Source organism: Ceratotherium simum, chromosome 21 (assembly GCF_057802395.1).
Source record: "Ceratotherium simum simum isolate JZ-2026a chromosome 21, ASM5780239v1, whole genome shotgun sequence".
Lineage (NCBI taxonomy): Eukaryota > Metazoa > Chordata > Mammalia > Perissodactyla > Rhinocerotidae > Ceratotherium > Ceratotherium simum.
Window position 1 is genome coordinate 24108346 of NC_141920.1, and position 14808 is coordinate 24123153.

At 39.9% G+C, this 14808-nt stretch overlaps 1 protein-coding gene across 6 annotated transcripts in view; it reads left to right on the forward strand.

Annotated features, from left to right (window-relative positions):
- The first annotated feature begins 8726 nt into the window (after positions 1-8726).
- Positions 8727-14808, forward strand: part of RBM39 (RNA binding motif protein 39) — a 30965-nt gene continuing 24883 nt past the window's right edge. For 2 of the 6 annotated variants that reach the window (XM_004430457.3, XM_004430459.2), the window contains exons 1-3: positions 8727-9020; positions 9628-9691; positions 11459-11508. In XM_004430457.3, coding sequence (XP_004430514.1) covers positions 9641-9691; positions 11459-11508 — 101 coding nt within the window. In that variant the 5' untranslated portion in view covers positions 8727-9020; positions 9628-9640. The other 4 variants (XM_004430454.3, XM_004430456.2, XM_087445339.1 and 1 more) reach the window with 3 other exon arrangements.

The following is a 14808-nucleotide window of genomic DNA, read 5'->3' on the forward strand; positions in this document are numbered from 1 at the left end:
TTCATCCTTCCTCAGTCTGGCTCCCTACTGATGCATCTCCAAAGTGACCCCACCAATTCTACGAACAGTTGTTAAACAACCAGCACATTCCAGGCAAGATGCTAGGAGCTGGGGGGATAGAGATAAGGGAGAAGCAGCCCATCTTCTCAGAGTGGCTCACAATCGGGTAGTGTAGGCAACTGTGTAAGAAACGAATTTGAATTACAGTCTAATGAGCAATAATGAGGGACTGATTGAGTATAACAAAGGTTGGCAGGATCAAGTCTGATTTCCTAGAGGAAATAAAAACACAGACATCTTTAAGGACAGACATTTTCTAGGCAGGGAGATACAGGCAATTTGATACTTCTGGAACAGATTAAGAAAGTGGAGTAAGACTTCCTGAACTCCTCTGTGCTCCCCAAACCTTCAATGGGAAACTTTATTTCACTCCATTATAGCAGAATCTCCAATGGGCAAGTGGTCAAAATCAATGAATAGATCACAAACACAGGGAGAAACACAACAATAAGTGAACATCTTGAGAAATGTTTGCCAAAATTTTATACCTCTTGGTTATCAGCAAATCACAGCCCACAAACTAGGTGTTCTGTTGATAGATCAAAGAATGCCACAGAACTTGATAGACCTGTTTCAGTCAGCACAAATGCTGCAAAACATAGCAAAAATCATTGGAAATGACAAAGCAATGTTGATGGGATGTGGAGAAAAGTGTACATGATAAACATAAAGATAGAATAAAAACAATAAAATTAACACAGTGTGGGCCAGCCCCGTGGCTTAGCTGTTAAGTGCACCCGCTCCGCTACCGGCGGCCCGGGTTCGGATCCTGGGCACGCACCGACGCACCGCTTCTCAGGCCATGCTGAGGCCGCGTGCCACATACAGCAACTAGAAGGATATGCAACTACGACATACAACTATCTACCGGGGCTTTGGGGAAAAAAAGGAGGAGGGTTGGCAATAGATGTTAGCTCAGAGCCGGTCTTCCTCAGCAAAAAGAGGAGGATTAGCAAGGATGTTAGCTCAGGGCTGATCTTCCGCACACACAAAAAAACAACAACACAGTGTGTCAGCCACTGATTTATGTGCTTTACTTGTATTAACTCATTTAACTTTTTTTTGTGTGTGTGTGTGAGGAAGATCAGCCCTGAGCTAACATCCATGCTAATCCTCCTCTTTTTGCTGAGGAAGACCGGCTCTGAGCTAACATCTATTGTCAATCCTCTTCCTTTTTTTTTTCCCCCAAAGCCCCAGTAGATAGCTGTACGTCATAGTTGCACATCCTTCTAGTTGCTGTATGTGGGACGCGGCCTCAGCATGGCCGGAGAAGCGGTGCGTCGGTGTGCGCCCGGGATCCGAACCCGGGCCGCCAGTAGCGGAGCGCGCGCACTTAACCGCTAAGCCACCATGCCAGCCCCAGAAGGTCACTTCTGATTAGTGACCTTAAGGAAAGAAGGAGGAGCAAGACCTGCATCTATCTTGTTTTTTTTGTTTGTTTGTCTGTTGTTGTTTTTGAGGAAGATGGGCCCTGAGTTAACACTTGTTGCCAATCTTCCTCCTTTTTTCCCTTTTTCTCCCCAAAGTCCCCGCAGATAGTTGTATGTCATAGTTGTACATCCTTCTAGTTGCTGTATGTGGAACGCAGCCTCAGCATGGCTGAAGAAGCGGTGCGTCAGTGCGCACGTGGGATCGGAACCTGGGCCGCCAGTAGCGGAGCGCGTGCACTTAACCGCCAAGCCACAGGGCTGGCCCTCATATGGTAATTTTATATTTAACTTTTTGAGGAACCCCCAAATTGTTTTCCACAGCAGTTGCACCATTTTACATTCACACTAGCAATGTCTGAGGATTCTACTTCTTCCACATTCTTGCCATCATCTCTTCTTTTACAACCACTGCGTACAAGTCATGTTCATGCTGCACATATTCCAACTACAATGATTCATTTATATATTGAGGTAGGACCTGGTTATTTAGAGATGTTTGGACAAGTTATACCTCTTTGGGCCTCCTCCAGAAAATTTTTGTTAAATATCTTTTTTTCCCAGCTTCAAAAAAAAAAAAATGAGTCTATTAGCTACACCCTTTCAGAGATGCTGTCTTTCTTGGCTATTCATTGTGCACGGTCATTCACTCACATCATGGAATCTCATGCTTTTTATTTAAAATCACTGTGTGTTGATACTTCTTTTGTTTTCCATCTATCATTTTCAAGGTATATCTCTATCTTGTGATGGCTTGTCAGCAGGATCTTCTACTCTGTTGCTAGACTTGCTTAAATCCCAAATCTTTTGCAACGTTATGTTTGATTATATTTCTTTTTGCTTCTGTTAGCAGATGTTTTTGAACAATACACTGCCTCTTAATTTGCAATGTTTTACCCATTTCTCTGTTTATCAAATCAGGATATTTTGGGATAAAATACATTGCTTTCTCTGGCCCTCTATGCTGGCTTCTGCCATTTCCTCATTTTAAATAAAATTAATATTCCCCAATTTGTATACATTTGTCAAAACTCATCTATTGGGGGGCCGGCCCCGTGGCTTAGCGGTTAAGTGTGCGCACTCTGCTACTGGCAGCCCAGGTTCGGATCTGGGGCGCACACCGATGCACCACTTGTCCGGCCATGCTGAGGTGGCGTCCCACATACAAACTAGAAGGATGTGCAACTATGACATACAACTATCTACCGGGGCCTTGGGGAGAAAGAGGGGAAAACAAAAACAAAAAACAAAACTCATCTATTGGTACAATTAAGATTTGTGTATTTTGCTGTATATAAAATTTACCTCATTAAAAAAATTATTGTGAACAACTATTAAACTCTAGGTAAGAATATGCAATGCTGAAGTATTTAGGGATAAAGTATACTGATATCTGTAACTTACTTGGAAAAGCATCAAAAAATTATGCTGGATGGATGGGTAGATGTGGTAAAGCAAATATTGCAAAATATTAAACGTAAAATAGGTGGTGGGCATACGTACTTTTCTTTCAACTCTCTGTTTGGTAATTTTCATAATAAAATGTTGAAAAAATATACTCTTTAACTGCTCTGGTGACTACATCAATTAGCTCCTTCCAGAAGAAGATTCTCTGATAGCTTCCATTATAGTCTGATCACATCAATTTATTTAATTAAATTCAAGTAAATGAACATAGATTTAGAGGAATAGATTGGATAATGTATAGAAAGTGGTTTATCAACTGTGAAGTGCTACATAAATATGCTATTATTAATACTATGACTCAAGGCATTGAGTTTGTGCAAAATCTTACCACAATACAAAACACTGTATTGAACGTGGTTTTTGTTCCTTCAGGTGTTCTCTTACTAAACTGGAAACTCTTGAAGGAAAGAGACTGTGTTTTTGATCTATTTTGTACTCACAAATTGTCCTGCAGGGTGCTAAAAATTCAGAGGGTACTAAATAAACACTTATTGAATGAATCAATAAGTGGCACATTTCACTGATAAAACTCTAAAACAGTGTTCTAAATTATATTTTAAGTTAGAGTGTATTGAATTTTTTCATTTTTATTTTCATTCTAAAATAGTGTTTTGGGTAATCTTTTTGCCTACGGGATGGACAGATGGGCTATATTATCACCTTTTTCATGAGTGCCCCTCAATTTTCTTAATTGTCTTAACTATGGGGAGTTCAAAACATTCTACATTTTCAACCACAGATTAAATTCTGGCACAAACATCAATGTTGCTTCCTTATCTGGTTCACATAGGATCTTAAGAAACTGTATCTTGAGTTTGAGGAACAGGATTCTTTGATGGTGATCTCCAAGTAAAGTTATTATGAGAGTTGCAGTCCATGATATCAACCTCAAATAAGTGGCTAGTGATGTACCCCTGAAACATCTCCTCTTCTTTTAAGGACTAACTATTCACAAATTTACATAAATTCCTTTGGGATATGTCACTACAATGCCCTTGACGTTGAGGCCAGTAGTCAGACAAGTTATTTGAAACCATTGCCAAATTCAATCAGTAAGTTAATTGATTAGACAATCAAGTACTAAGGTGTGGAATGATAATTTAATCCACCCAAATCAGGCAAAAGTCATATGGGTGGCAAAATTAATTCCATCTGGGGGCGGCCCCATGGCTTAGCGGTTAAGTGTGCACGCTCTGCTACTGGCGGCCCGGGTTCAGATCCCAGGCGCGCACCGACGCACTGCTTGTTGGGCCATGCTGAGGCCGAGTCCCACATACAGCAACTAAGAAGGATGTGCAACTATGACACACAACTATCTACTGGGGCTTTGGGGAGAAAAAGGGGAAAAAAAGGAAGAGGATTGGCAATAGATGTTAGCTTAGGGCTGGTCTTCCTCAGCAAAAAGAGGAGGATTGGCATGGATGTTAGCTCAGGGCTGATCTTCTTCACTCACACACACACACACACACACACACACACACACACACACACAGAAAAAGAAAGAATGAGATCTTGCCATTTGTGACAACATGGATGGACCTTGAGGACATTATGCTAAATGAAATAAGTCAGATAGAGAAAGACAAATACCATAAGATCTCACTTTCATGTGGAATCTAAACAAACAAACAAACGGAATAACCCAATCTCATAGATATAGAGAAGAGATTGGTGGTTGACAGAGGAAGGGAGTAGGGGGTGGGTGAAATGGGTGAAGGGAGTCAAAAGGTACAAACTCGGAGTTATAAAACAAATAAGTCATGGGGCTATAATGTACAGCATGGTGACTGTAGTTAATAATATTGTATTGCATATCTGAAAGTTTCTAAGAGAGTAAATCTTAAAAGTTTTCATCACAAGAAAAAAATTCTGTAACTATGTATAATGACGGATGTTAACTAGATTTATTGTGATAATTTTGCAATATATACAAATATCGAATCATTATGTTGTACACTTGAAACTAATATAATGTTATATGTCAATTATACCTCAAAAGAAATGTGATTGAGTAATTGACTTGAGATTTGTGATTTTAATTGGAAAAGTATAAGAGACTACATTAGAATATTTTAAGAAATTATAAGTAAGACTCACTATGTTTGTGATTTTATTTTATTTTATTTTTTTTAAAGATGTTATTTATTTTATTTTTCCCCCCAAAGCCCCAGTGGATAGTTGTATGTCGTAGCTGCACATCCTTCTAGTTGCTGTATGTGGGACTCGGCCTCAGGATGAACGGAGAAGCGGTGCCTCGATGCGCACCCGGGATCCGAACCCGGGCCACCAGCATCGCAGCGCGCGCACTTAACCACCAAGCCACAGGGCCGGCCCTATGTTTGTGATTTTAATTTCTTGGATTTAGAAGAATTGTTTAGGGCCGGCCCTGTGGCTTGGTGGTTAAGTGCGCGCGCTGCGATGCTGGTGGCCCGGGTTCGGATCCCGGGTGCGCATCGAGGCACCGCTTCTCCGTTCATCCTGAGGCCGAGTCCCACATACAGCAACTAGAAGGATGTGCAGCTACGACATACAACTATCCACTGGGGCTTTGGGGGGAAAAATAAAATAAATAACATCTTTAGAAGAATTGTTTACATGCTTGGGAAATTTTTTTTTTTTTTCTGTGAGGAGGATCAGCCCTGAGCTAACATCCAATGCCAATCCTCCTCTTGTTTTGCTGAGGAAGATTGGCCCTGGGCTAACATCCTTGCCCATCTTCCTCTACTTTATATGGGACGCCACCACAGCATGGCTTGACAAGCAGTGCGTCAGTGCGCACCCAGGACCAGAACATGTGAACCCCGGGCCACTGAAGTGGAGTGCGCACACGCACATTTAACCGCTTGCGCCACTGGGCTGGCCCCTGGGGAAAATTTTAAAATGTTCAAAAATAACACAACATGTTAAATTGATAAAAGCATCCTAACTTTGACGAAATTTGTCTAACATAAATGGGACTGATTTTTTTGAAGAGAATTTAGTTTAACTTGAATTTAACTCAATATTAATGAAAAAAGATCAAAGGGTATTTAAAAATTTTAGTTAAGATTCATAAATAAAATATTTGTAAGTCAGTCTTTTTTTTTAATTTATTTTTATTTTTCCCCCAAAGCCCCAGCAGACAGTTGTATGTCATAGCTGCACGTTCTTCCAGTCGCTGTATGTGGGACGCAGCCTCAGCATGGCCAGAGAAGCGGTGCGTTGGTGCGAGCCCGGGATCTGAACCCGGTCCGCCAGTAGTGGAGCGCGCCCACTTAACTGCTAAGCCATGGGGCCAGCCCCTGTAAGTCAGTCTTAAAGTCTTAAGGAAAACTAGATTAAAAACTCACTTACTTTATAAGTTGAATATTTATTTTTTAAATGCAAGTGTCAAAAATAGTGTTTTCTGTCCATAAAGTCATGTATGGACACCAAAAAACTCACATTGGCAAAATATATTTAATTTTCAGCCAAATAAGTATAATATGTATTACCTCCTCTATCCCAGGCCCTTGGTTATGTTGTGGCCTCCTCTCTATAAGTTAGAATAATATTCCTTTTAAACTTTATTTATTTATTTTTCCCCCCAAAGCCCCAGTAGATAGTTGTATGTCATAGCTGCGCATCCTTCTAGTTGCTGTATGTGGGACTCGGCCTCAGCATGGCCTGACAAGCGGTGCGTAAGTGCGCGCCCGGGATCCAAACCTGGGCCGCCAGCAGCGGAGCACGCACACTTAACCGCTAAGCCACGGGGCTGGCCCCAGAATAATATTCCTAATGGTGGTGATGATTTAATCCAATGATTTTTTGTTGCAAATGACTTGAGAACGAAATGATGAAAGAGCAATTAATTTGTGTAGAAAGTCCATGAGCCAGACAGATTGAGAGAGGTTTTGCAAAGTGAATGAAAAGCCTATTATATTTTTAATATTTTCTTTTAAATATAAAAAATGCTTTTGTTTTACAGACTGAGTTTTCCAGCTGTTGTTTCTTGACTGTGTGCTAAATTGCTAGGTTCACTCTGATGGTCCTTGAACAGAAAACAATTTAAGGAATATTCAATCATCAAGTGATTTGGGGCTTACAATCTTCCTCTTCGCCAATAAATCTAGAGGTTAGGATCAAATTCTGCACTGTCATGTTCCCAAACAAAAAAATTAAGAAGGGGCCACCTTTATGCTGTGATATTTGCACAATTAACAAGTCAGAATACTGGCATTAAAGGGGAAAAAGAGAAGGCAAAGGTTAGCTTGTCTTTTCTGACATATTATGCTTCAATATTCTGTGATGATTTTCAACACAAAAAATAAAAAGAGGATCTGAATTTTCAGAAAAAGGAGTAAGGGAATATTACTAACTATGCAAAATCTATTAACCCTCTAAGAGAAATACCTGTGTGGAACGTTAACTCGAAATGGAAAGCCACTTTACACCTCCATTTCCTCTAAATAATTTTGTTCAGCAGTAACATAAGTTAACTTTTTTGAGGATTAAATATCTGCCAGGCATTTTACAGATATTATCTCATTTAATCCTCACTATCTACTCCTACTAGGCCTTCATTCACTTGTTCATTCATTCATTTATTCAATGCTGGGAATCCTGCTAAGCACTGAGAATTCAGTAGTGAGCATTACCTGTCTTGGTCAGTCTCAAGAAGCTTACTTAGCTTAGTAATTATATTACCTTCCTCTTCATAGGAGGAAATAGAGGATAGGCTCTGAGAGGTTAATTTACTTGTCCAGGGTCACACAGTGTTGGAGCAGTTTTACGAACTAAGGTATCTCATTTCAAATCTTTGCTCTCAATCATTAAACTGTTAATAAACTTCTGTTAAGATTTTTGCTTGCAAGTTATCTAATTTTTTAAAACATTTTTATTTTAGAAGAAAACGTCTTATAGTCAACGACTTCTCTGCTTCCCCTTCTTTTTCACAGTATTGACCAAAGAACAAATGGTGAATTCATACTGCCAGACATCAACTTCAGGGGCGAGGAACTGAGACCCAGGGGAATAGGGGACATTTTTGAAGAAACAATAGCAACCACGACACAAGGCCAGACTATAAAAGGCAGGCACAAAGCTGATCCACTGCCAAGGGAGGCAGTTTGTTTTTTCATCTTCTTTTTGCCTTTCTCCACTACTTCCAAGGGTGTTCTGAAGCCCGACAGTCGAGGCAGCGCCTAGTCCCACTGGCTCCAAAAGGACAGGAAATCTAATTTTTATTCTACAGTCCTAGCCCCCTACCCCCTGTACGGTCTCTTATTCTCGCCTTCTCTCTTATATGCTTTCACTTCGTCTTCATCCTTGGCGGATAATCTCTGTATGACCGTTTCCGTTTTATTCTGTCGCCATATGGACTAGATTGCCTTATGGCGACCTTGACAGACAGCTGGGTGGGAGGCCCGGGGGTGGGGGGGCCGGTCGGTTCACAGGCCGAAACCTTCAGAGAGCTGTAAGCAGGCGCCACGAGGAGGTGACCACCGAGCTCCACTCAGCGCTGTTTTCTAAAAGATTGACAGGAAATGTACCAACCGTCTTTGCTTTAGCAACTTGCGCGGTCTCGCGAGATATGGAAGCCTATCTGGGAGGGGGAGTCAAAGGGGCCCTCTCCGTGTGGGGGATGGGAATATCTGTGGCGCAAGTATTGCGCGAGATTGGGCCACGGTCGCTGGGGCCATATTTAGATCTCGCGATGTTTCTGCTACTCCGGTCTGGAACTAGGGGCAGCTTCTCGCGAGAGCCCGTGCTGAGGGCTCCGTGAGGCCCCGTGTGTTTGTGTGTCTGTATGTGTGTTGGTGAATGTGAGTACGAGGAAGCCGCGGCCGCCATTTCAGAGAGCTTGCTGACGCTGTCGCCTGGGTGGATCCTGAGCTGCCGAAGCCGCGTCCTGCAGTCCTGCGCGGGCTCCTCTAATCCCATTGTTTCTTTTAGATTCGCTCGGGTCTATCCGCCCTTGGAGCCCGAAATTCGGGCTGGGCGGTACCGCGGCCTGGGCCTAGCGGCTTAACAGCAACAGCGGCGGCAGCAGCAGCAGCCCCCTTCTTTTCGAATACAAGCACCACAGGGGTCCGAAAGCCGGCACAGGTAAGGAGGCGTCGCAGACCCGTCCCCTGTCAGAGGTTTTCTGGGGTTTGTTTCTTTTCTGGGTTAAGGGGTACTCCTTAGGCGGTCTTTAGCCTGGGGGGGGCGGCGGCACGTTCTCGAGAAATCGGCTCCGTTTCGGGGACCGCGCCCTTATTTTCCGGTCGGGTAGATTTTACGGTTCTTGGTTGGCAAGGACCCCAGAGAGGCCTGGGCAGATGGCGACCTGTCCCTTCGAGGCTTGGGCCGGCCGCGACCTCCCAATATGGCGCCAGCCGAACGCTGCCATGGCACACAACCCCTCCCAACCGAGGGAGTTTCCTTTTGCCCCTAAAATGGTAGCGCGGGTTTTTCTCGGAAAGAGGCGCTCTCGCTGGAGGCTCCCAGCTTCTGTTTCTGGAGTTCATCGCAGGCTTTTTTTAATCGGGTGTTTAAGCTATTTTCATGTGTTCGGTGTTAGAGGCATTTGAGATTTAGTTGCCAAGCCTGGTAGAGTTTAGTCATTTTAAGGCTTTTGAAAGTTTTCCTGAAATTTTAGAATATGTCAGAAAAGAAAAATTGAGCAGAATCGAAAAATATTTGCTTACAGAATTACCTTATTTTTTTCTAGGCGTTTAGAGAAAATGGCAGACGATATTGATATTGAAGCAATGCTTGAGGCTCCTTACAAGAAGGTGAGAAAAAACATGTCGGTGAGGTTTATATATTTCTTAATTTAGCATTATTCACGAAACTACTGCTGAAATGTAAACTAACCTCCCCGGAGCCCTCTTGATTTATCTTATCAGAGATGCATTACGTGTAACTTACAAAAGTAAATATATGCTATTGATGTAATAATATTGTGCAGTAGTTTCACTTCAGCGTGATGAATAAATGCCCATCTATCTCTCTTTGTAGACTTGCCTAACGATATCTCACCTCTACTCCCATGAATTCACCTTTGATTCCAGTGTGAACTGTCAATCATAAGGTAGTAATTGAGTGACTTATCGCTGTACCGTGGTCCCCTAGGTAAAATGACTCAACTAAGAATTACCAGCTCCAGTTTGGTATAGCAAAAAGGTGAATGTAGTGGTTTGGGAAAAAAGCAGGGGTCCAAGAATAACAAAGCATAACCAGTCTGTGGCAAGCAAATCTTTAAATAAGTCTTACAACAAGAAATGGGTGAGATTTAAATTTTTTTTGTATATATAAGACTGGTGATAGTAAATATTAAAACAGCAGTCAATGATCGGCTGCTCAGTTAAAAATTACTAAAATTCTTGGATCCCTGAATAGAAAAAATTTTTAAAACAGAAGAGGCAGTATCACAACTTAGAGTCACTTGATGACTGTTTTACTGTTCTCCATATTGTTTTATTTTTAATTAGTCCCTGCCATAGTATTTCACACTAAAAACTACAAAGGAATTATTTTGGCTGATAGTATAGTCTTTGACCCATTGCAGTATCACAGTAGAAGTTAAGTGTCTTTTCATTCTTTCACCAGTTGGTGGTGAAAATAGCAGTATGCATGCATTATCACTGGTGTCACAAACTGTAAGCTTTGTAAGTTAGCACTTATACTCCTATAACTGATGTGATCAAACTTTAAAATAAACATTGCTCTAAACCTTTTAAAAATAATAATACGTTTGTTTTGGAATGTATAGCACGACCATGTGGTACCAATTTGGATGAATTCTTTATAGCTTTAAATACTGTGTGTAGATTTTTAATGCTTAGACTCTTGAAGAGGTACTTTCTATTTTAATGTTAAGATTCTTGTGTCTTAGTTTAACATGGATGTAACTCCATGTAAACAGGTATGGAAGTAGGAAATGTTTAGGCTGGACTGGTGGATTATTAATTGACTTTCTTGGGTTCTTGGAAGTCAACATTACTAAAGCAGTGTGAATCCCTGTTTGCTTCAGGGCGAGATGTGTGACAGAGGTGGCATCAAGCTCTTACAGTCCCAACCCTCCAACGGAAATGGGCGAAGATCTCAGGAATGGCATCGGTCACAGGAAATCGATAGTGGCTGGCTGCTAGCATGGCCACTTGGGGCTTAGGCAGAAATAGAGCCATGGTACTGACCAAAGGGACCATAGCACATGGAATAAAACTCAAAACAGGACTTCATTCATGTTTTATAGAAATTCTCTTTAACCACTTCAACACTGTAAATCTGGATAACTTAATATCTAACTATATAAGAAAGTAAACTTTAACGTGTTAATATGCATTTTTATTTTTGTATTTTGATGACTTAATTGTAAGCAACAAAGTGGTTAAACACATACCCATCTAAATTTTTTTATAGCCTTCCATGTTAAACTATAAATAAGTAATTAGTTTTAAAATTGTTTTGTATTTTCTTATTCCTGTTCCCTTTACCCTTTGACAACTTGAAATGTTACCACTTCGTCCTCATGATGTTCTTCTATCAACCCTGCTTAGGATGAGAACAAGTTGAGCAGTGCTAACGGCCATGAAGAACGTAGCAAAAAGTAAGTTTTAAAAAGGGACCTGGGGTGGGAGGAACTTTATGTGGTTGAGATCTTAAGTTTTGTTCCTGTGGCTAAAGCATCAAACTAAGGTTCTCCTCTGAAGCTTTTCTTTGCCTCTTTTAGAAGAGTAGTTCTTTACCTTTTGGGAAAGGAAACCATTTGGGGATATAAAACTGTGTACTCTTTCCCTAGATTTCGGGATATGGTTATAGGGATCTTTTTGGGCACCTTCCCCTACAAGTCCATGCATGACCATCTGGATAAAAGTTACTATAGTAGAGCTTGTGTTTTGTCTTAAATTTATCAATTTTGGCTTATATTTAGTGATATTATCAATAAAACTGTCACATCCACTGAAGATGGGTTAGGAAGAAGAAAAGGTGATATCCAGGCCATGGAAAGTATTGTTTGGCCTAAATTCACTGAAAGAGTCAGAGCTGTGAATTATTTATGCTTCTTGCTGCTTAAAGGCCCTTTTTGTAGTAATGCTATAGCATACTTAAGTAGTTGTGTTCTTCTTACATGGCTTTCGTTGTCTTAGGCATTTTAAACTCTAATAGATTTAATAGAATGGAGTCATTAAAACTATGAATATTTATACAAGTTATTTGGGTTAAATGAGTAACCCAAAACAGGAACTCAAGTGCTAGTACAGACTAGTACAGAATACAGTATACAAAAATCTAAATAACAGTATAAAACCACATCTACTTTATGAGGTTGGATCCTCTTTGAGTTTGCTTTCAGCTCTAAGATTAGTGATTCTTAACATCACATAGTCATATTATGAGCATTAAATTGTTTTATTAGCCTGTGTTTGTGATGTCATATTAAAACATTTTGTCAGGTTCATGACCCCGTGATACATAGTGAAAAATGATGGTAAAATAGCCACTTACTTGGTTCTTTTTGGCTCTTCCTCCTAAGAGCTCAAAGTGCTTCACGATACACTACCTCAATATCCTCATAACAACTTTGGTAGGTTGATTTAATTTCATAAAATAGGTGAGAAAATTGTCAGATTGAATTATTCAGGCTTTGCTATGCCAATATATTTTTATTCTTATAATTCCCCTAAAATAATGTAGTGAAGGATTAAAAATGGTACAATTTGTGGAAAATGTCCTGCATTTTTTTCTGGTACAAGCTTGGGTGAGAGTCTTATAGTTCCTCACTAATCACAGTAAGTTATGGGTATTAGGTTGGGTTTAATCTTGAGTTACAGTGTGAGGCAATCAAGCAGCTGTTTTCGTGGTTTAATGTCATCTCATTTTAAACTTTTTATTAAAGTAACAGTTTCCTAATTAATGGTTCTAATTTGCAATTCTGTAGTGAAAAGAAAACCTAGGAAAGGGCATCCATATAAATTGACTGAAATTATCCAATCTAGGTATCAGGCCTAGTGGGTGGATGAAGATCTCATTCTAAGTGCCAAAAGCATGAGGGCTTAAACTTTTGGGCGCAGACCTTCTTGTACCATTTTCAGATGTCACTCCTTCCTGCTAACACCATCTCCAGTTTATACTTGTTTTCATTCTGCATCTAAGCTCGTTAATGCTACCAAGCTTTTAGGAGGAAATTGGGCATCAAGCTCTTGATGACTCATGCTAAGTGGCCTTTATATATCTAATGTAAAGGGTCTTATGGGGCTAAATAGAAGAAGGGACAGGAAGGGACAGTTTTCTTTAACTGGCTATAGGATTGTTTGTTTAAGGGAAGAACCTTTCAAAACACTCCAACTGCTGTGTAGTATGTTTTGAAATGTGCGAATTATTTGTCTGTCAGACTTCTCATCCTCAGTTATAGCTGATTAAATAAATGGTTCCCTTGTTCAGTCAGGAACTTTTCATCCATTTTCCTAAAGGGAAATAACCTTTCCAATTTATTTGGAAGTTATCTAGAAGAAAATTTTTCTATTTAGGAGTAGATATAAAACGAGTAAAGTGTTTTGTATGCTTTAGTCTTTGGTAAGAATTAAGTCCGAAGGAAGGTGCCATGTTACATTTTTCATCCTAAAACTTCATTGTCTTAAAAGTCATTGAATGTTGGGATGTAGTTTTAAGATAGTAAGAAAATATACATTCTGAGAGATTGAGAGTTGACTGACTAATGTTTTCTTTTAAAAAACAGTGATTCTGATTCTCGATACATACGTTGTTGTATTCCAGTAGTACTAAAAGGAACTAAGTTCAATTTAACATAAATTGGTTATCAATTAGCCTACTTTCTGAAGAGCTCTACCCTTGAGTTTGGCAAGTTCTCAAAGTATTCCTTTTAAATACCTGAGCTTGCCTTCATGGGAATATTTTTTATTAGTGTAACTAGTTTTGCAAAGTCTAAACCAGCATCCATTCAGTTAAGCTCTTTAGGAGTTACTCAAAAAAAGAATAAAATGACACAGTTGAAATATATTGGCTACTGTGGTGTGGATTATCTATAAATTTTGGAATAAATGACTTTTCTATTTTTTTTCTTATTTTCCAGAGTACTTTGCATTTAAAATTTAGATCTTCTTACATGGAAGAGGTCAAATCCAGTTATAGCAAAACACCTTTACAGCAGAGGCCATATAACCAAAAAGTCTAAAGGCCCAGCCCAGTGGACCATTTACTTCAATGATGTTCAGTACAAAATTCCACTGCTACTAAAGACTTTGGAAAGTCCCTTTTAAGTTGTAACAGGATTTGACTATTAGTGTGGATTTTGATAACACTTCTTTAATTAACTTAATAAATGTTCTTTGAAGCTGCAATTTGTTATAGAGAAGTATACTGCTTTCTTGCACACTTAAATATTTGTCTGGGCTTTTATCTAGAGGATTGTATTTTCTGAATATCTTAGTGTGTTGCTGTCTTTTTACCTGTCTGGGGTTGCCTTCAGATGTGGGTGGGGACTCACTTATAAAAAGTTCTAGGAACACCTTAAGTTGAAATTAGCTCTCCAATTTTTGAAACTTTTCCTTTGGCAGAATAAGTTTTGGGCCTAAAGAGAGGTAAATAGGGAGGTTGGCTGCCTCTCTACTATGGGCCATCTATGAGCAGAGTGAAACTTTGTCTTTTTTGTGGGGGATGGAGTTACTTTGTCCCCTAATTGATTATATTTAAAACTTTCGATTATAGCTGTCTCACAGAATTCTTTAGTCTAAGAGATAGTGTCAGGTTTTTCAGGCAGCAAAGTTGGAATGCTATCTGTTGCCTTTCTGGGCATTGCTTAGATGACGTCTATATAAATAATGAGTGTAGCCTAATTTTCTGTCATGTGCTACCTAGCATATACATTTCTGACAGTCAGGTGGATTAT